The sequence below is a fragment of the Embiotoca jacksoni genome, unplaced genomic scaffold (genome assembly GCF_022577435.1).
Source record: "Embiotoca jacksoni isolate LCO1_2020_lvr unplaced genomic scaffold, fEmbJac1.0.p SCAF_11, whole genome shotgun sequence".
Lineage (NCBI taxonomy): Eukaryota > Metazoa > Chordata > Actinopteri > Embiotocidae > Embiotoca > Embiotoca jacksoni.
This window is the reverse complement of record NW_027185241.1, coordinates 5,249,610-5,271,411: the sequence shown is the minus strand read 5'-3', so window position 1 is coordinate 5,271,411 and position 21,802 is coordinate 5,249,610. Positions and strand designations below refer to the sequence as shown.

Below are 21,802 nucleotides of genomic sequence, written 5' to 3'. Positions count from 1 at the left end.
ATGACTCACAGGCACAAACTGTTCTTTTCTGATTGTGAAATTTTTAGATGAGACAATGAGCAATCGAGGCTGGAGCAGCTGCGGTGTGTATGTACGCGTAACTGGCGAAATGAGGAGCTGCAACAGCAGCGTGTCAGTGCTTTCTCTTCTTCCTCTTCTCCTTTGAGAAAATGGATGAATGCCGAAAGCAAATCCCTAATCCCCGGCCCTCCTTGAGCCTCTCGGGGCGGGGGAGCGGGGGGGGGAGGAGCACAGGTCAGATATAAATAAGAAATCTCAATTAATCACGCTGTTTACAAGCCTAATGTCTCTGCGAAGTCACACCTCTTGCAGGTGTGAAAGCTGCGATTGCGTCTGTGTGTACAACACGGGAAGTTAAGAGCTTTGAAGGATTTGAGGAGTTTATGTGTAGAGCTGTTAATAGATCATCCTGATAGAAGTCATTTATTGATCAGGAGCAGGATGTGGAGGTGTATATTTTCAAGTTAAAGGTCTGGCTGGTTCGCAGATTCACTCTGGTGCTGCGAGTTGACGATAGACGTCTTGTGTTTTTAGTGCTCCCAGACAGTGTTGAGGTTGACTGTGTTCAAAAAGTTAGAGCGTTTTAGATGTTTGGGTTATATACATGTCATTTCAACTGCATTTAAATAGCTGTATATCATTTTTAGATAAATACATGCTTTTCACAGTGGTGTATTCTGGGCTTTAAAAGCTGTTGAAACTGTGTTTAAGGTTCAGTGTTTACAACCGATCATTGCAGATTGACGTGAAACAGAACAGACTGAAACTGTATTAACTAGAAATGAAATAAGAATGTATTAAATTGAATATAAAATAAACAAGATTTAGAACAAGTTAGGGTAAGAAAAGTGGGAAATGCTTCTGTACAAATAATCTTTTGGATCGTTTCCTGGAAAGAACCATGTAAGTGGAAATAATTACAAGGACATATCATTGAAAGAAATTTCATTTAAAACCAAGTTAATATTTATTAATTTGTTTGTATTAAATTGACAAGGACACAAGCATATATCCCCCTCTGCCCGCTCCTCTTCCTCCTCTATTCGCACTAATTTACTCTCAGCAAGATTCCCCCCCGGCCTCCGCTCATGGCTCTTATTATTTTCCTACACTTTTCTCTCTCTGATCTCTCTATGGACATTGCTTAAATTTATTCTTTCCTGTTGATTAGTTTTCGATTTTTGCATGTACAGTTGATCTGCCGTAACTGTACAGGTTACATTAGAAATGAATGAATTACTTTGAAACCAACTGATTAATTAATTAGTACTCTGATTCACCCTGTCGACAGGAGCAACATTCGTGCAATTTGCTCAATTCTAACCTCAAAATGTTGCTTTAAAAATAAGACTTAAGGATGTTGAAAAACAAAATTAAAATTATTTTCAGGAAATGATGAGAAAATGATGCTGAAATTACGTAATTAGAAAATAAAATGTCACTGTTTGCATAATGGTTTTTAAAAGTAACTCAAACATTTTAAAAAAAGGTTCACTTTTCAGGCAGACTGAGCTCAGTTTCAACCTTGAGGTCTGGACATGTTTTTACATGCAGATCAGGAAATAAACGCTTGCTCGGCTTGTAACGTTGCGTTAATTACTTCCAAGCCACACAACTGTTTCTGACCTTTGACTTTAACAAAGAGGAAGCTCCCTCTGTGAACTCGTGTCACGCTGACAGACACACTCCGGCAGGGTGGGGTGAACAGATCGCCGCATGTGCGTGCGCTCTAGACACACATGTTCACCGTATGTTTGTGCCGGCTTTGATACAGCTGGTTGTGTGTTACAATTTCTGTGACGGATGTGGTTAAAACCGAGTTTGTGTGAGGAGACGAGTCTCGATCTGCAAGAATGTCAACAGCGGTGAAATAGATCTCAGAAGTCTCAAATGTTACAGGCTACTAAAAGGGATAATGTTCACCTGCCAACTGTCCCGCAGACTGGAATGACTGGGATGTAGACGATTAAGCCATTAAATTTCACATGATATCGCAGTCACTGGACGCGTCTTTTCAATTACAGAGGTACTTGTTATGTAATAATTACACCATTAGCTGTGACACCAATGGCTTCGAGACGAAACAGCACATTGTTAAATAGTGTCAATAGCTTGTCATTGTTTTGTGTAAAGGTTAAAGCCCTCCATCTGTCTGTACAACAAGCCTCCGGGGAGAGATGTGGCGAAATTGAGACAAACAGCGTGGGAGAGGGAGAAGTGCGGAGAAGTGTGTCAGTGAACATTGGGTCACACTGCTGCTAAATTTATCGACGAGTAAGGTTTCACCTCGGGGTGGGGGGGTTGGATGGACGGGGACAAGGGGTGGTGAGAGGGAAAGTTTGAGGTGGGAGAGTAAGGGAGAAAGGTGAAACGCTGCTACAGGAGTTCACACGCAGGTGAGACGACTTGGAAAGTAAAGTGGAAGAAACTCTTAGAGTAAAATCAGGTTTCCAATGTGTTAAGGTACCTTTGTAACGGTGTGTAGGTGGAAATTAAAAATACTTACCTGTTATGAAACAGATTTTGGAGAACGGCCCAGATCACAAGTAACTACAGTAATTTTATTCATAATTTCTACTCAAAATAGAACCCTGAATATTATATTTTGGTACTAAAACCAAATTCTCGCCAATAAATGAATAAAACTTCAAGTTACTGATTTCCCCCCCCCCCCCCCCAAAAAAAATGGACTGCAAGATGTGTGGATGCTCCACTAAAATTGACATTGCAAATGCTCAATTGAACAAAAATAATCAAACAATAATATCAAGACTCAAATAATAATGTAAGAATTCAAAATGACAGTTTCGGAGGCACGTCAAAGATTTGGACCACTGGTTCAAGTCACACTGAGGACGTTTGTGCCATTTTTCTCCGCATCTCTCCTCTCCCCTAATTTCCTCTCTATTAAAAAATTAAAAACCCAGAATACTTGGAGATAACATTGAGTATTGAAATACATCGCTGACAGGCTGCAAGAAGGTCATACAGGGTATTGATGTAGGGCATTGGAAGGAGAGATGTTTTAAAACTGGAGATTAGTTACACTTGAAACTGAAAGCTGCTTCCATCACTTTTATTCACAGATGAGGGGCTGGATCCTCTCCCAGAACTGAAATACTCCTTACAAATACTGACAGCAACACTCCAAATTCAGAGCCAGCAGTAGTCTCTGCTGATGAAGAATCCAATACCAACACACCCAAAGTTAAATTAAACACTGCAGCCCACCAAACTGACTGAAGCTTACTGTTTTTGCCAGATCTTATGAACAAATCAAGCAGCTTCCTGGTGGGATAGAAAGCCAGCAGCTCTCTGAGGGACCCACAAACCACATGACGACTTATGGATCACAACAGATAGTGACCCATTTTATGTTCAACAGTTGGAGAAAAACTAAACTAAATAAAGGGAACGAATAGAGAATGGATAATACTACCAGCTCATCCAAAAGAAGTCAGTGTTGCTTTTATAAATTGGCCGATATGCAACATAAAGGTGTTTGACTGGCTGAGTTTTATAATATAATAAACTCATATATAGTGATGCTGTAGAAATGTCCTCCATCACTGCATACTTTTATGTAAACCTTAAACTTTGTAGAAACAGTGCCAAAAAGGTGTTGAAACACAAATGTCTGCAAAAAAACCCCAAACAGACAAAAAGCACACTATACCAGAGCCCAGTCAGGCTTAGGTGAAGCATGTCACGTAGGCTCAAGACGCTTAAAGCACAGTACAGTGTTACCCACCCAAACACACACAATGTTAATATGATTATGGCCCCCTCTCAGTCAGCAGGTATTATTTTCATACCTTAAGCATGTGTCTTGCCTGCCTGGTATCATTTATGATCCTGCTGCTGGAATCTGCTGGAATCTGCTGGATCGGCCAGCTGACTGAGAATCTACCCCTCCGAATTAAGAGCTGCTGACAATTTATTGTCGAGCCGCAAGTGTCTTTATTAACCTCAACTGCTTCCCCCTCTGTGTGTGTTGTGAGTGCGTGTGTGCGTGCGTGCGTGTGTGTGTGCGTGCGTGCGTGCGTGTGTTGTTCACTGACCATACCTGTCAGTCACTGAGGTCCATGCTGTATGGAAGCAGGTAGCAGGTATGGTCCGTGTTCGTCACACCGGCAGAGACAGGAAAGGACAGATGTAGGACACAGATGCCCAGAGAGGGACTTACTGTATGTTGGAGACAAGCAAGAAAGTGAGCAGCGATTTGCAGGAGGAACAGCTGCAAAGATGAGGGAGCGGATCAACACTTTTGAGACGGTTCTGAATATAGATCAGTTTCTGGTAAGATTTAAAACTATGATTTTTATTAAATGTTTTGTAAGCAGATGCATTCATGACTGAAATAATAAGAAGAAAATGTCAAATTATTGGCTGTGGTTTTATCCAGACTTTCATAGACTTTTGTATCATCTTAAAATCTTTTCAGTTTCACATGATGCCTTTACTTATTACATGTAATCCATGTTTCGAGGGGATAAAAGGGCCTTGAAGATCTGGATTTCCTGTGTAAAGTTGAACTGTAAGGTCACACGTAAGACATGGTTTGGTTTGTTTTTCTTGACTTGCCTTAATTAGGATGTGACAGCTTGAACAGGGTTTGGATGAGGCAGTAAGTTGTTATTTGTGCTGGTTAATTAGTGTATGCATATGGAGACGCGCACATGGAATGAGTGTGTTGGGGATTTGGGATGTGTGCGTGTGTGTGCGTGTGCGTGTGTGCGTGTGTGTGTGCGTGTGTGTGTGTGTGTGTGTGTGTGTGTGTGTGTGTATAGAGTAGGGTAATCTCCTGATCTGTCCATCAGTGAGTGGGTCAGATTTTATCATTAACCTTGTGCTACAGGACAGAGCTATATTGTTGTGAGGCCTCACCACACACACACATTTTCATTTAGCCTACTTATAAACACACAAACTTAGCCCTCTGAGGAACCCACACAGATATTTATGAATATGCAGCACTGACTCTCCCTCATGAGGGACTCAGGAATATGCCATTATTTTTTTTTAATTAAGTCTCAATGTCACACTGCCCTTCAACCTTTGCATCTATTAGCAGCTCTCACTGACTGAAGCTCTTTCTCTCTCGCTCCGCAAACCTGTTTCTGTTTTTGTTTGCTTCTTACCTCTTGAGTTTCGCGTGTTCTACAATGTGTATCACCTTGTTAAAACCGGCTCGTAAAGGACAGATCCGTGAATGAATTCAAAGCTCCCGGCGGCTCGCCAGCATAATTTAAACACAGGCTTTTATTCCCTAACAAAGCAGAGGGAGAATGGTTTCCATTTTTCCATTTTCTTCATCCCGTGAGACTTGCACTAAGCACAACAGTCGGAGCTTGAGTTCTTACAAGAGTTCTCTCTGAAGAAGCTAATAATAAGAGGTGCTGGTGTCAGAGCCGTACAGCAAGGCCTCACTACTTTCATGTGTCCATAGAGAGATTAGAGAGAGAAAAGTGCAGGAAAATAATAAGAGCCATGAGCGGAGGCGGGGGGGGGGGGGGGTATCTTGCTGAGAGTAAATTAGTGTGAGTAGAGCAGGAACAGGAGCAAGCAGAGGGGGATATATGCCTGTGTCCTTGACTGGGAGTGGGAAGGTCATTCCACATTTGGAGAGCCATACAAGGGCAACAGAGTCAAGCGTGTGAAAGTTCAGGAAATGGTGGCTACTCATGCAACTTTAGAGCTTTGTGAGGGTCAGTGTGTAATAGATGTACAGTACAAGGTTATATCGTGACGCAATGTAAACACAAGGCTGAGAGTCGAAAACAGCAAAGTTGCCTGACGTGAATGAATCACAGCTTCCTGCGTCTTTCTCACGCCGTCTTTTTTTTTATTTTTTATTTTTTATTTTTTTTTATCTCTTTTTGATTTATTTGTCTCTTTGTCTCCCTTTGATCAAATTTGGCTTGCAGCTTAGTTAAATTGGCCATCAGAGTCCAAGGTGATGTCTTAAAGAATACGTTTTCTTTTCTGATCAGTAGTCCAAAACTCCCCAAATATTAAATTTATATTGACTTGAACGTTTGAGAAACTCATTTTTGTTTGATCAATGACTGAAACTTTGATTGTCACAAAAGTTGGAAATTAATTGTAATCCAATTAATTAATTGTTTCTGCTATAATCATTTCATGAGGTGCCAAAGCACAGTGGTGTATTTTTTATCAATGAAACCAACAGAAATGTGTGACAGTTAATCATGATGGAAATCTGTAGTCGTTAAATTTGTGTGATTTGCAATTTGTCTTATGTGCTAGCGATTTGCAAGTTGTATGTTCATCCTTTGAATGATGCAACAGTTTGAAATTGGTTAAAAAGGAAGGGAAAAAAATGGACACAACAAGATTGTTAAAAGGTCTTGGGGAGTTTTAAATTCTGCATATGAGGAAAGTTTGTATTGAGTCTTTTGTGGGTCTGCGTGTGAAACTAACTTTCTCAAGTGATGTCACTTCAGTCGGCATTTAAAAATGATAAAAGTCTGGAGGTGTGGAGTCAGAAAGAGGTGACCTCATCAGACCTCAGACCTCATCATACGTTGAGCGGCTGCTGCTCGGCTCCGTTTGAAGCTATCGGCTCAAGGCTGCATGAGCCGCTGTTAGCATAACGCAACCTGAATCTCCGACTGAACTGTGAGCAGTGACGTTGCATTGTGGGTACCGGAGGCACCTGGTTCTGACAAAGAAGAAGAATGTATTGGATAAAGATGATGATTTCTGCTGCAAATGCATCATGAGTCCAGAGGAGTGCAGTTAGTTGGTCAGGTTAATTGACTTCCAAAGAAATACTCGGTAAAATATTTGTGTGTAAATACAAGAGCAAGTCACCTATAAATCAAAGGCCACACAGGAGATGCTGTGGCTGAGCAGTTTAACGGAAAACATAATATCATTGCTGTTATTTGACACTGTAATTCTCTGGGTTTCCTTTTCATAGTGGCAGGATGAGGGAGGTAAAATGTTTAACATGTAACATTTCTTTCCCTGTCTCTGTGAACCGCGCACAGGTTCCTCTTGTCAGTGTCCCTGGTTTTGATGGCGCCTGTGGCAGTAGCTGTTTGATCATGTTGATGGATTAGTGCTTTGGTGTTAATGTGTAGTGCAGCGGAGTTGGTGGCTGTGTGCAGTGTAGGACAGGAGGCAGAACAGAGACAGAGCTGCTGCCACATCATGCGAAAGACATCTGATGAGGAACAGGTAAAGACGTGAGGACCAGAGGCTCCATCTGGTCGGAGGGCGATTTCGTTTTTTGTATTTATTCTGCCAGGACTTAATTACATTGTCCTCTACCTGTTTCCTCTCATCTTCTGCATCTATACTTTAATTGATCTTTTTTCACATTTTTATTTCTATTTCTAACAATAGCTTCAATGATTTGTGTGAGCCTTTTATATCAGCTCAAACAAATGTATAGTAAAATAATATATGAAACAGATTAATTGTTATATTTAGGGTCGTGTTTTTCAAAATAATATTTATATATTTTTTTTTTTCTGTTCTTCAAAGTAGCGAAGGATCACAGAGGTTGCCTTTGTTTACTTGATGCATGATCATACAAAATCTGAAGGTAAACTGGTTTGCAGTCAGAGTAAATAAATTAGTTTTTTCACATATCTGTACTTTTATTCTTTTGTATTGTAGAGGAATAACAAGCACAAACATGACATATTCCTCCTTCAGCGTGAAGACAGACCGAGGAAGAAAAATACGATTATATGTCCGTGAGTGCAAACCATTTTATCTTTATTCAAAGCAGCAAAATTGTTCAATTTAATATATTTTTTTTTTCTGTTCCTGGATAATACTCCAAAGCAGTTGATAGGTGCTGTCTGTGTTTTATTTTATTTTTTTCAGTTATCGCTCATTTCATTTCCTTTGCTCAACCTGAAGCTTCATATTGCACAACACGTTATTTTAGAGTTTGTGGTTATATTTTCTTGGTATCCTTGAAATACTCAAATTATTTATCTTCTTAGCCACAGCTCAAATTTGAATCAAATGCATGGAGATTGAATTCAAATGGAATCTGTACAATAAAAAAGCAATGATACAAAAAAAATAAATCATAATTTTGATTGATTAGACGGTAAACTTTGCATATACTGTACTATATAGCTGCCTTTACATGTGAAAAACAAAGACAATATATTCAGTTTTTGTCAGGCACTTTTTTTTACAATAACTTTTGCTTATTCAGTAGTATTCAAACAGGTATTTGCATCATACCAAATAATTAAAACTGAGAATAGTGGTTTGCATTCCCTAGTGTGACTCATCACTGCTCCGCTGTTAGCTCGGGTCTTACAGCGAAGACGAAGGCAATAAGCTGCCGGTGCTGCAGCATTGTTCTTAATAACAGTTTGTGGTTCGTGGTGTTTAGAGAGATTTAAAATAACCTGCTCGACGATTTAGAGGCATCAAAGGTTTTTGAAAGCCTGCAGCAGTAACTGCATGGCCACCTGCTATGTGGTGTATTCATGTATTAATTATAAACGTCTATATCAGTCACTTTGTCATGTGGTTGTAGTGAGTCATGTATTACAGTGGAGTGGTTGTGTAAATCTGTTTTGTTTGTGCGCTTAGACTGAAGCAAATCTCAGCAAAAGATAGACTGCACTAACCTGAATATTTAAAGACTTTCACTGACTTTCACTCAATGAGATTGCAGATTGTTGTTGCACCTTTATTTTATGACTTCAGAACATAATTATGTGCAGTTAGCTGAGCTTTCATCCTGTTGGGGCCTCACTGTTGGATGTGTCAGCTCTCCTTTCCTGTGTGAACATGAGACAGAAATGCGTGGCAGCCAGCTCTCTCTATGATTTAGCGTCTTGCTTTTCTGTGTAGTGGGATGCATGTGATCTGTAGGTTTCAGTTGCACATCGTAGCTGCACCTGGATCTGCAGTATTTTACAGCTTCTACAGTTTTAACGAGTGCGGTGCAGACCGATCACAAGGTGTCATGTTTTCTGACCGAGTGTGTGTGGGTGTTTCTGTAGTTATAGATTTAACGCGCGCACATAGTCGGAAGGGGAAGATGTGGAATGTCCTCTCTTCCAGGATCTCTTCCTCTGGCTCCTTTCCAGCCCCTGACTCCACTCGGGGAGGGGTTTTTCCGATCTCTATGCCCGTTTTGTCTATTTCTGTCTGCCAGGGTATTCAGGTTGGTGTGTATCCCTTACACACACGCCGCACATTCTCCATCTCTTTCTCGTTATCTCAAGACTCTTCGCACTGGATCTAGTTTTATCCTTCTCCCAAGTCTCAGTTGTCAGAGGTATTTCTCCTTCTCTTGCCTCTCAGTCTTCCCTCCTCTCCATTCTTGCATCTTATTTCTCTTCTCTTCAATCCCGAGAGCTCCATGAAACGTATGATTTCTTGACTTGGTGCTTTTTGTTTCATAGTGATTGTCAGTGTTTCCCCTCGGTTACAGCTGTACGGTGAATACAGGGAACAGCTGGGAAACTTTGCCCGACGGGAGGCTGCCCGTTTGCTGACAGAGAGACAATGGAGAAGACAGGCGGGAGACCACACCGCAGCCTCGGGCCGCAAAGGCCACAGTCGGCGGCATCATCATCATCATCCTGTGACCCTGGATTCGCATCACAGCCACGCCTCTTCTACCAAGAAGCCTCGGCCCTACTCCAAATGCCAAGGTGACTCACACCTATAAGAATTTGCTTTACCCAAGGTATTCTAACAAGCTGGAAACTGTGGTGACAGTTTCTCTGATCTGAGTGTGTTTTTAAGTATTTTCACTGCAGTTCTTTTTTATTTATGTATAAAACATCTTTGCTTTATTACACTGCTTTGCAGAGAGGGAAACATTTATCTGATGGCTTCAGTTTCTGGATACTTTGCACATGATTTTACATGCAACATGATGAGCACATAAAATATGATGCACTGCTCTATGTTAATTAGGCTGCATGAGGCACTTGGATTTAACACCACCTGGACTTGCTGCAGCCAGAACTTTAGGTAGATCATGAGTACCTTAAAGAACCCCTCCAGATGTTAAAAGCAAAATATCCAGGCATAGATGATTTTATGTATTCAGTTGGCTGTTCAGTTATATTTTTTATAAAGTTAATTCCCCGTCATAAAGGTCTAAATGGTAGTTTTCAGAGCGATTGCCCACATCAGCAGCTGTGAACATTTGGTATCTCTATTTTTGTATTTGTGTCCATTTTTGTTGGCTACAAAGTTGACAAATTAAGATATACTGAGTCCAAAACTACTGAACTCGTCATACATATTCCTGGAGAACATTTGTATTTGAATGCCCTCAATAGACTATATGATGAGTTTATATGCAGTTATGAGGATATTTAATTGAATATCTTAAGTTTGATCAATCAGTCAAACTCTTCTCATAGCACTTCTCATAAAAAATCCAATCTAACACAAAGTGCTTGTAAACAATAACCTCCCCCCTGTCTCATACACTCCTTCCCTAAAAGCAATATGTGATCACGTAACAAATAAAAGATGCAATAAAAACAGAAAAACTCAGAGGAATTGTTGTTATGACATTTAAGTAACTCTTTTTACACAGCGGAAACACAACTTCTATCTCAATAAGTAATTTAAATATTATTCCTTTTAACTACCCAGTTATGTTTCTGTGTTTTTAAGTTCTTAAGTTTACAGTTTTCCTTTTGTCAGACACTTGTTCACTTGAAAGTTTGAACAAATGGCAAAAACTGACAAATCCGTTACTTTATTTATTGCATCTGTTGCACCCATGATCACACTGAAGGACTCCTCTCTCAGGCAGTGTTACTATAACTAACTGTCAGTATTTTAATCAAGTGAGAAATGGATTTGAGGTGAACCGTTAATTGTATTTCTCTGTCCCAGATTGTTTGGCCCGTGTGCAGCGGTACATAGTGACGAAGATGGGGGAGGACTGGATTTTCCTGGTTCTCCTGGGACTGACGATGGCTCTGGTCAGCTGGAGTATGGACTACGCCAGCGCCAAAAGCCTGCAAGGTGCCACGGGCCAAAGTCACAGAGATTATTGCCGTCAAATCTGCAGTTCGAGAACACAGGATTTTAGTTTCTACTGGAGCTAATCACTCTGCCAGCACTCCTGTGTGTAATGCACTTTTCTGTCCTCTTTTCTGCTGTTTTTCTGTCTCTTAGCCTATAAATGGATGCATGGGGAGCTTAAGGGCAATGTGCCGCTCCAATACCTTGCCTGGGTTTCGTATCCCATGATCCTTGTCATGTTCGCCTCACTCTTCTGTCACCTGGTTTCCCCACAGGCCATTGGTAAGCGCTCCATCTTCTGTCAGCTTGTCTTATCGTCCCATTATAAAATCTCTTTTATTTCTTATAGCACTCACCATGCTTTCACCCAGATATTTAATCTTCTCCTCCATCTTTCCTCTGTTTTATTCACAGGTTCTGGTATCCCTGAGCTGAAAACCATCCTGAGAGGAGTAGTCCTAAAGGAGTATCTGACCCTCAAAGCCTTTATAGCTAAAGTTATCGGCCTGACTGCTGGCCTGGGCAGTGGGATGCCAGTGGGCAAAGAGGTAAACAGGACCTGCATTTTCATCTCTTTCCTATCTGTCTCTTTCTGTATCTACCACCATCCCTTCCTCCAGCATCACCACCATCTTCTTTCTTCTCTGCATTTCTTTCTCCATCACTCTGCTTGCTCTTCATCTACACTTGGGGGATAATAAATCATCCTCTGTCATGTTTTTTTCCTCTCTCCCCCATTTCACGGGACTGAGGCAAATTATTCAAGTCCTCCGTAAAGGAGTTCATTCATTGTCCCCATTACAGCCGTAGCAGGGCAACTGCCACATCCAACAATTATACGGTGATTTATCTGTTCTGATACAACATGTCCCAGTTTAGACTCTCTGTTTTATAGACAATAGTCTGTGTCTGTGTAGATAAAATGACATGTCGCTCATCTGTGTCAGTAATCTCCTCCCATCACCTCCAGGGTCCATTTGTCCACATCGCCAGCATCTGTGCCGCAGTGCTGAGTCGATTCATGTCCATCTTCTCTGACGTTTATGAGGTAAGCCGAGGCCCTGACCAAAACAGACCACGTTTCCCATAACCCTCATGTCTGTACTGAACACAGTCAACACACTAATGTAGACGAGGAATGCAAATTTTATGTGACAACTTGCTTTGTTGTTGTCTTTGTTGTTAACAAAGAGTTCCCACAGGTCCTAAACATTTTTTATATTTTTAGGTTGGAAATCTTTTAAGCCATGCTAGTGTATAGTGTGTCAGGGAAAGTCTGTTAGTCTGTTGGTCATCACCACTCAACAACTATGAAGGATTGCCATGAAATGTATACAGGCATTCGTGACCCTTGAAATACGCATAACTATTACTTAAAATACTTCCTCTGGAGAGCCCTTCGCGTCTTAATATGTGCCCATTGTAAGTTTCCATTCGTCTCATGCTTTGGTTTATGATTATAAACCTGCAAGGCCACCCATTGACCTCGCTGTACTTTGTGCTAATTAGCAAATGCTAGGATGTTAACATGGCAGACTAAGATGGTCTAAATGTCAGCCTGCACAGTTCTGACAGTTTTACGGGGTTGTTCTTTTAAACTCAATCATGATTAAGAATTATAAAGTCAGCTGGAGACGGTGTTAACATTTGGTTTAGTTCGTGAGCTTCAGGTGAAAATGTCTGCTGAAGACCGTCATCATGTTCGCCGGCTATAACCTAAACTAAGAGGATGAACAAGTTCAAATGTTGACATGTTAGCATTTAGCTCGGCGCATACTGTTCGTGCGGGTCACAGAGCAGCCAGCACGGCTGCAGACTCTTAAATTTGAAAATTGACCTCGAAAATATCACATGCTATCTAGTCCCTCCGCTTCAGCGCCATGTTTTTAACCTTTTCACTTGACGAGGTCGTGAGCAAACGCATGCGGACCCTGCAGGGTTTGAGTTTGTTTTGAAATGCACTGACAAGGTCTTTGAAGCTCAATGCCGAAGACAAAGCTGGGGGACCCCGTGACTGTTTCCCCGTCTGTCCCTCTCCCGCCCAGCTCACTGTCCTCCCCCCCTCCCTGTTTCTCTGGCGTCTTTGTTTTGGTTCGCCTGCTCGCACCTCGTCTGTGTTTGTGTTTCACTGTATTAATAGTGTGACGGTTATGTCTGGCATGTGTATTAACAGTGACCTCCCATATCCCTGTCTCCCTGTCTCCCTCTCTCCCCGCTCCCCTCCTATCTCCTCCCATCTTCCCTCGGCTTTCTCACTCATCCCTGCTCGTCTGCGTCCCCTGCTCCTCCTCCGCCTCTCTGCGACCCTTAACCCCCCCCCAGAATGGCACCCGTAACCAGGACCTGTTGGTGTGTGCGTGTGCCGTGGGAGTGGCCACCTGTTTCGCCGCCCCTGTGGGAGGCAAGTCCCACCCCCGCTCGCCCCGGGGCGCTGGTCTCCGGTCAGCTCTGTCCTCCCTGTGTGACATCATCCGCACAAACGGGGAGATCAAATCTGACCCTCAGACCAGCGCGCTGCACTATAAGTGATGAATAAAACTGAACAAATACAGCATATGAACGTGCATATTATTAAACGACAACAATACTGCGCCTCAGCCTCGGATTATAAGGTTCTGTCTACTTTTAAAGGAACATTTTGCTGCGGAGAGTGACGGATTCTTTCATTTTGTTCTGCTCTCGCTTGTAAATAAATTACTGCAAAGTATTTAAAGGCAAATTCACGACTTCCACGTCCCTGTCTGCGGACAGCTGCAGCTGGGCAGTACCTCGCCAAGATTTCAAATAGGATACCTCTCGCCACAACTTTGCATTTCTTTTTTTTTTTTTCTTTTTTTTTTTTTTGTATCAATCAAACAAATTAGTTATAATTTCTTGTAATGTTTAGAGATGTCATTTTTTTTCTTTTTTTTTATATATACCTTTGTACAGAAGTAGGCCACCGCTTTCCCCGTATTTCCACTCTTTATGCACGGCTAACTAGCTGCCAGCTCATCTTCATGTTTAGCTAACTCTCAGCAGGAACATGAATACAGCAATTTCCAAAATGAATCACTGTAAAGCTTTCCTCAGTGAAGTGATGGATTCAAAGTGAGTTTCTTGATTTAAACATGTAGATAAACTTGCCAGCATCACTGTACGTGAGCCTTATATTTTAAAGTTTTTTTTTATTATATAAGACTGAAGTAGCAAGCTACACATTTTTAGCATGCCAACCCCCTTTTAGTAATTAAAATATCAAAAGCAAAAGATCATAAAAGTTTTTTTTGTTTTTTTTACTGAAGTTACATAGAATCTTATAATTCAAGGTCATTATCAATGATTGGAAGTATTTTGTGTGTGCTACTTCCCGTTTTTGGTATGTAATCAGTTGCAGGGATCTGTCTCCAAGGATGATGTGACCACTTGGTTTGTTTTCTGATTGCTTACTGCATCCTGATTACACTGTTTGGCATGTGCATCCTCTGCTTTACATTCTCCTGGTGGGATTTTGTTTTACCCCCTCTTTATCACTTTTTTTTAACTCACTCCAGTGAGCATTATTTATTCACTTTATTCCGTTTTGCTTCCCCTCTGTCAATTCCCCCCCCCCCTCCCTCCTACCCCGTGGTTCTCCATCCTCCCCTCTCCACCTTGATCTTTTATTCTCTCTTCCTCCAACTCACTCTCCTGTCTTTCTGTCAATGATCTCGCTGTCTCGCTGACTTTCATTTCTCCCACCTCATCATCTCTTGCCTTTCATCCCTCATTCTCTGCCTCACCCCTTCACCTCCCACCTGTTTTTTTTTTCTTTCTCCTCTCCCTCTCTGTTTTCTGTGTCAGTAGAACCCTTACGGTTACACAGATATACTGACTGTTGGCTGTGCCGTGGGGGTGGGATGCTGTTTCGGCACTCCACTTGGAGGTACTGTATTACTTGCACACTGCCTCTCAACCAAAACAGCTGCACCAAACATCCACCTGTACTTAAATGTGTCATTAGCACAGGATTTCAAAAACCAACCAGTATCAGAAGCTGTCTTGTTTACTTTTTTTTTTTTTTTTTTTTTGGTGCTTATTATAGATTGTATTTTATTGAGGTAAAGACTGCTTATTGAAGGACAAGATTAAAGACTGTAGTCCAACTCATACTGGAATACTAATACTGATATTAATAGTTAGGAACTTAAAACATCCAATAATGATCAGTTCATAATCAGTTAATTACTTAAACAGGAACCCTTAAATGTGTTGCTTAAAGAATTATATACACAATATACAATACACTCCAAAGGTAAAGTGTGTTAACAGTAGAGAGACACTACTTTCAGCATTTGAATTTGAGATCAAAACACAGTAGAGACTAGATTAAACTTTTCCTTATGCAAATTTCACTGTACTGTTAACGTAATTTTGAAAAATATACACCAACATGATATTTTGAAAACCTGTATAATCTAATTGGATCCAGTGCAACAGCTCTGCCATATTTATAAAGCAGGTAATGAGTATAATGTCAATAATAAGTTAAGTATTATGTCATCCATATGTTTATGACAGAGGTAGTTATTGGTGTTGTTGAACTTGAGTATGTTGTCTTGTGAGACATGAGAAACACTGTAAACACTTGTCAGTATAATGTAATCCATGATAACATCACTGCTGAATCATACTTCAACAATAAACATACAGTTAAATTAATACCGCTCACAGAGTCAGTCAAAACCGAACATTATTACCTTTGTAGGTGTAGCTGAACTGCTGTCAATAAACACTTATCAGCCTGGCCAATGTATCCATCTACTTCTATGAAAGATCAACTTAACACCCTGCTGCACTGTTTACAGGTAAACTCTGTCACACTGTGACATCACTGCTGAGTGCAGTTACAGATACAAACAAAGCACATTTCTGACCAAACCCAACCGTTCAGACATTAAACAGGCTTGAACTCTTTTTCAAAGTTCCTCTTTCGATAAGGTTGGCATATTTTATAAAATGTAAAAAAGGTATTGAAGAAAAATAAGGTGTTGAAAAAGGAAATGTTTGGATTTATTACTGAAACTCAGCAGCAGTTACAAAAATGTCAGATGAAATTCAGCTCTCTCCCCCTGTTGACTTTGTTCTCAAAGTCAAAAGCTCAGTTAGATACAGAGGAGCTCACCCATCATCTCAGTGCTACTGGATTAATGCTCCTCCTCTAAACCTCAGCACCTCATGACACCTAAATTTAAGTTAGTCCCTGACATCGTGAAATGTCGCTTATGACAAACTGCTAGTCCTCAAACCATATTTTTTAATGACCCAATAGGTATCATCGCGCCATCTGCCATTTCAACACGTTTCACTACAGACCTCTTCAGGTTTGCTTTGCAGTATTCTCACACAGATCAATAGTTCAAGTTGAGCATCAATCAATACCAGGTGTGTTTACCTGCAGCTGTAGAAAATGTTATAATGAGTTGGGTGAAAAAAGACACCGGTACAACAAGAAAGAATGAATCGCCCTCAGTGTTAGAGGTGAAACAGTTCAGTCAGATTAGTTGATTAGAGTTCCCCTCATGCTCTGGTTTCATATTTTTCAATGTGAGGATTTGTTGCTTCTGTATTTTTCTGTGATTGACAAGTATAATATATACAATATGATATTTTAGCTGATGATTAGACGAAACAAGAACTTCCACTTCCTCGTTCCATGCATTTCTCACTATGTTTAGATATTTCATATAAACAATGTGTATGTTAATCAAGAGAACAATCTACTGATTAATCAGTAATGTAAACAACTAATAGTTGCAGTCCTTTTCAATCAATCAATCAATCAATTACTTCAATAACCCTTCAATATACTGTACAGCACTGTGCGAAAGTTTGAGGTATTTAAAGTCAACTTTCAAAAAATGACATGAATAGAATCGTATCACAATTAAGTGTGCTTTCAATCTTAAACAGTCTGGTTCTCCTTAGTACATTTACACATAGTTTTTAAGGTTTTTCCAAACATCCATTTGCAGAAGCTCTTCTGTGTATCCAGGCTGTAAGTTTGGGCTTGTTGTAAGGATGTAGAATGAATGTGGGACTGATCAGATGCCTTTCTGATGGGAGATGATAATGTAATTAATAGGAATCTTGACATCTAAAATGACTAAAACCTTTGCACAGTTCTCTACACTAGTCACAAACCATTTATAAAAATGTAGAATATACTAAAAGATACTGCTGACATCTTGTTAGGCCTCAGATATTATTTTCATCCTCCTTGTCTGTTCAGATGTTTTTATCTTGTTTGGAATCATGTTTCTGACGTCTCTGATGTTTATTTTATTGGTTCTCATGCTGATTAGGCCCCTGTGTGTGTGTGTGTGTGTGTGTGTGTGTGTGTGTGTGTGTGTGTGTGTGTGTGTGTGTGTGTGTGTGTGTGTGTGTGTGTGCGTGCGTGTGTGAGATAGACTACTTGTAAGTGTGTATTTAGTTGTGTTTGAGTGTGTGTTCACTCCCTGCGGTTTTCCTGTTGTGCATAATTACACCCTCAGCTTCAAGTGTTTTTGGACTCATTCTGCTTATTTAACTCATTTCTATCTCTCTCTTTCTCTCTCTCTCCCTCCTATCACCTTCCTCCACCACCTCCTCCTGCTCTCTCATTTGTCTCACTATCCATCCTCATTTTGTAATCCCTCTGTCCTTCCTCCTCTCTCTCCATCCACCGTCACCAGGGGTGTTGTTCAGTATTGAGGTCACGTCTACCTACTTTGCTGTGAGGAATTACTGGCGGGGGTACTTTGCTGCTACATTCAGCGCCTTCATATTCAGGGTGCTCTCTGTTTGGAACAAGGATGCTGGTGAGAAGCATTGCAAACACACTTTTGAGACACACACACACACACACACACACACAACGCTGAAGAAAGACAGCTGAGCTTGCATTTTATTGAAAGTAGCTGAATATGACGGCTAAGTAATATTTGCTTCTTTAGATAAACCAGAAATGTTTCAAGTCATCACCCATGGTATAAACACAATCCAGCAGCACCGCACTGTAAAATCCATTTAAATCACCCTGTCTCTTCCTCATTTTAGAAATGTCAATTTCTCACAGTTTATGTTCATGTTTTTTTCAAATGTATACTTTAACATACAACATACACTTTACAAAGGGAAGATCATCACATGGTGCGATTTCACATCCGCTCTTAATCAACCAGAAACTCATGAAATATTTATCGTCCCAACTGTCAAACTTCCATTTACTTTAAGATTTTCCAAATATTTACTTTTATGGACCAGATACATTTCAAAGTGGGGAATCTAATTATGGAACTCTTTTTATTTAGTTAAAATGACATCTTCCATAAAGCTACTAAAATCAATATTTACATTAACAATAGCTTAATAATTTGACTCAATGAATGTGAAAGTGGTTGATTTTTATTGATGACCCCATAGAGCATTGTCCGCTGAGTTCACTTCCCCTCAGCCCTGCAGAGTGTTTTAGCATCTTTGACCTCATTGTTTTGGTTTTCTGGCCTGTAGCTTTACAGTCTGGTTCCCTTTGACTACTCTCATGACATTAGGCAATTATTATTTCTAACAATAACCTACCTAACCAATTGAACCTACTGTGCATGCTACCGCCAAATTACAGACAGAGTCAGATACAGAGTTTGATATTTCTCTCAGGAGTTGGTGGAGACACAGAGGAGAAACAGAGCTAAAAGAAGAGGACATTTTGGACTTACATTCATCAGTTGGATACGAACACAACTCTAGTGAAAGGTTAATGTTGCTCTGAGTCTGTTGGATGAGTAAATACAACTGTTTGCTAACACATTCATTGTTAACTTAAAATGTGAATGTTTACAGCTTGTTTCTGCTGCCCAAAAAGTGCCAAAAAAAAGTGTCTAAAAAGTGAATAATTGCAGGTTTCTGCCTCCTACAGTCCCACAGAATATGTTTAAAAACATTTCATTTCTATTCTGTAAATATGTCTATTCATGTTTTATATGTCTATTTATGTGTCTTGTGTTTTTTTTGGACGCTGAGAGCGAACCTAAAACTGGAGTCAAATTCCTTCTATATGTCAACATACATGGCCAATAAAGCGATTCTGATTCTCAAAAGTATTTTTTCTTTTGGGTTTTAAAGAATAGTATGAGCTGTGTGACTAGAAGGACCATTTTTATCTTCTGTCTTTTTATGTGCAAATTAACAGAACTGAAACTCAAGATATTGAGCACAGAAATGAGAGACAGAGACAATAACTTTATTTGCGATATTTAATTTTCTCTCCTCCTCAGTCACAATCACAGCTCTCTTCAAAACTAACTTCCGGATGGATTTCCCCTTTGACCTGCAGGAGCTGCCTGCATTTGCAATAATAGGGTGAGGATATTTGTGAGTACACATTTGCCTCTGTGTGTATGTTTTGTAGCTTACAAATAAGTGGATCTCCCTTAAATCTGTTATACCATAGAGTCATACCACACACTGCCAGTACAGTATAAATATCTTGTAGTGAGATGGATTTGTTGTTGGTTTTAGGATCTCGTGTGGCTTTCTGGGAGCATTCTTCGTTTACCTGAACAGACAGGTGGTTCTCTTCATGAGGAGACCCACAGCTCTCACACGCTTTCTAACCAAACAGTAAGACGCCAACACACAAACAAACACTACATTGTCCCCCCTCTGCTGCTGTGGATTAATGTGGCGCTCGGCTCTTATATTGCTCTGATTCTGGTAGCAGACACTGTTCCCCAGAACTGAAACCATTTGTGCATTCAAATCCAATTCCTCTTAATGTTTCTCAGCTCCACTCTCCAAACTCATCAGTCTCACAACACCGGCCAGGACAGCAGCAAAGCCTTAACAACCTTTCATCCAGTTATTCACTCAATGGGGAGATTCACTTATCCTCTGAGACTCAACAGTCAGGGAACATTAGTCCTCACCATTAGAGAAAAACGAGCAGCAGCACCAGGAGAGCCGCACAATCAGTGCTGGTACACAGTCAACTCTATGAAAAGCAATTTTGTAGTTGTCTGAGAATACACTGTTCCTCTTAATGACTGTGTGTATGTCTGTGTTTGTGTGTGCTCCCAGTCGTTTGATCTATCCAGGTGCAGTGACACTGATCATCGCCACCCTCACGTTTCCTCCCGGATTTGGACAGTTCATGGCAGGAGAGGTTAGACTGAATCAGTCTCACATTTTCTGACTGTTTTTTTCGTGTGTTCATTTCCATTTATGATATGTTTGAAAAGGTCCAAGATTGTGAGGATTTGATCATGTCCTGTATATGGAAGTGAAGAAAGGCCAGAATAATTTTAATTTTATAAGCAACTTGAAGGGCAACTTCACCAATTTCACACAGAAAAAGATCTCTGGATCTTGGGTACCACTGAAAAAGAAGTAGAAAGGCATTTGAGGCTCCAGAGGGAGCTGCGTGAAATTGTGTTGTGTGAGTGTGAACAGCATGTTTAACACCAGCAGCAGCAGCAACGAGTGCTCCATCGATGTGACTGCACAGGAGGCGTTCAGGTACAATATTGGGTGTAGGTCACCCATGTTTGGAACTGGTTACGGTGAAATACACGGTGGCTGTAATTAGGCGTGTAAAATGGAGAAAAATTAACATGAAGCCTTAAAATACCCTTTTTGCTACAAGAACAAATAATATCTGTGATTCTGCTGCATCCATTTTGATCCTTTTTTTTTATCACCCAGCTGTGACTGCAGTCATTATGTTTTTAAGTTGTTCATATGTCCCATTGTTGTGAAAATGATATCTCAGGAGTGTCTTCAGGGAATTCCTTCAGATGTGGCACAAACATTCACTTGGACTCGAGGATAAACTGATTAGACTTTGGTGTCCAAAGGTCACAGTGAAATCCCACATGTCCATGTTTGAATCATTCAATTTACCAGTTGAATTGAAACAATTTGAATACACGTTTTTTTTTTAATACAGGAGAAGTAAAAGGTTGTTGAAAATTGTTAGATATTTTATGCATACAAGAACTTTGAATTGAAAGATTTAAATCTTTACAGATATTTTTGCTTCCTGAGCAGTTCCTGTTTAGATTCAATACATTTATACTGTATATATACAGCATACAAAAAAATGTATTTGTGAAGTTTGCTGATTTTTTTTTTTCCCCCTTTGGCCAACTGTTTTGATTTTTGACATTGAATCTGAATTTGGAAAGTCAAAAGGATGTAATCAGTTTATGTAAACCTTGTTCTTCGTCATGTATTTTCATTTGTCTGGTGAGGACCCTGTAGGGATAAAAAAAAAAAAAAAAATTCAGTGCACAGGTACTGTCCATTTTGCTTCACTCAATCTCTTATCCTGACCTTTTACTACATGTCTGTTTCCTCCGGCAGCTGATGCCCAGAGAGTGTATCAACTCTCTCTTTGATAATTTCACCTGGACCAAAATCTCAGGATCCCCTGCTCCTCTTGGCTTTGGTCGCTCCTCAGCATGGCTGCATCCTCAAGTCAGCGTCTTTGTCATCCTTCTCCTTTTCTTCATCATGAAGGTATCTCTCCCTCTCCCTCTTGCTACGTACAGTCAGTCTTGCCTTTAAATGTAAGCGATAGCATAAAAAACCGCAGGGACTGGTCTCGATCCTACCTTGATCCTGTTTTTGTGTTGCAGTTCTGGATGTCAGCAGTTTCCACCACAATGCCCATCCCCTCCGGTGCCTTTATGCCAGTGTTCATATTAGGTAAGAGGATTTTGTAATGCAGTACAGTATCTCCTGCTGAGCTTCAGTTCAATTTGTCTTCACCAGCATGCCT

General features: G+C 40.5%; 1 protein-coding gene across 2 annotated transcripts in view; it reads left to right on the top strand.

Moving 5' to 3' along the window:
* Positions 1-21,802, top strand: part of clcn1b (chloride channel, voltage-sensitive 1b) — a 28,810-nt gene that overhangs the window by 1,568 nt on the left and 5,440 nt on the right. The window contains exons 1-13 of one of the 2 annotated variants that reach the window (XM_069142518.1): positions 4,252-4,320; positions 9,464-9,686; positions 10,894-11,025; positions 11,179-11,307; positions 11,440-11,573; positions 11,996-12,073; positions 14,851-14,929; positions 17,718-17,843; positions 19,299-19,383; positions 19,543-19,644; positions 20,101-20,185; positions 21,385-21,540; positions 21,660-21,729. In XM_069142518.1, coding sequence (XP_068998619.1) covers positions 4,267-4,320; positions 9,464-9,686; positions 10,894-11,025; positions 11,179-11,307; positions 11,440-11,573; positions 11,996-12,073; positions 14,851-14,929; positions 17,718-17,843; positions 19,299-19,383; positions 19,543-19,644; positions 20,101-20,185; positions 21,385-21,540; positions 21,660-21,729 — 1,453 coding nt within the window. In that variant the 5' untranslated portion in view covers positions 4,252-4,266. Of the gene's footprint in view, positions 1-4,251; positions 4,321-9,463; positions 9,687-10,893; positions 11,026-11,178; positions 11,308-11,439; positions 11,574-11,995; positions 12,074-14,850; positions 14,930-17,717; positions 17,844-19,298; positions 19,384-19,542; positions 19,645-20,100; positions 20,186-21,384; positions 21,541-21,659; positions 21,730-21,802 lie in introns of those variants that run through there. The other variant, XM_069142517.1, reaches the window with a different exon arrangement.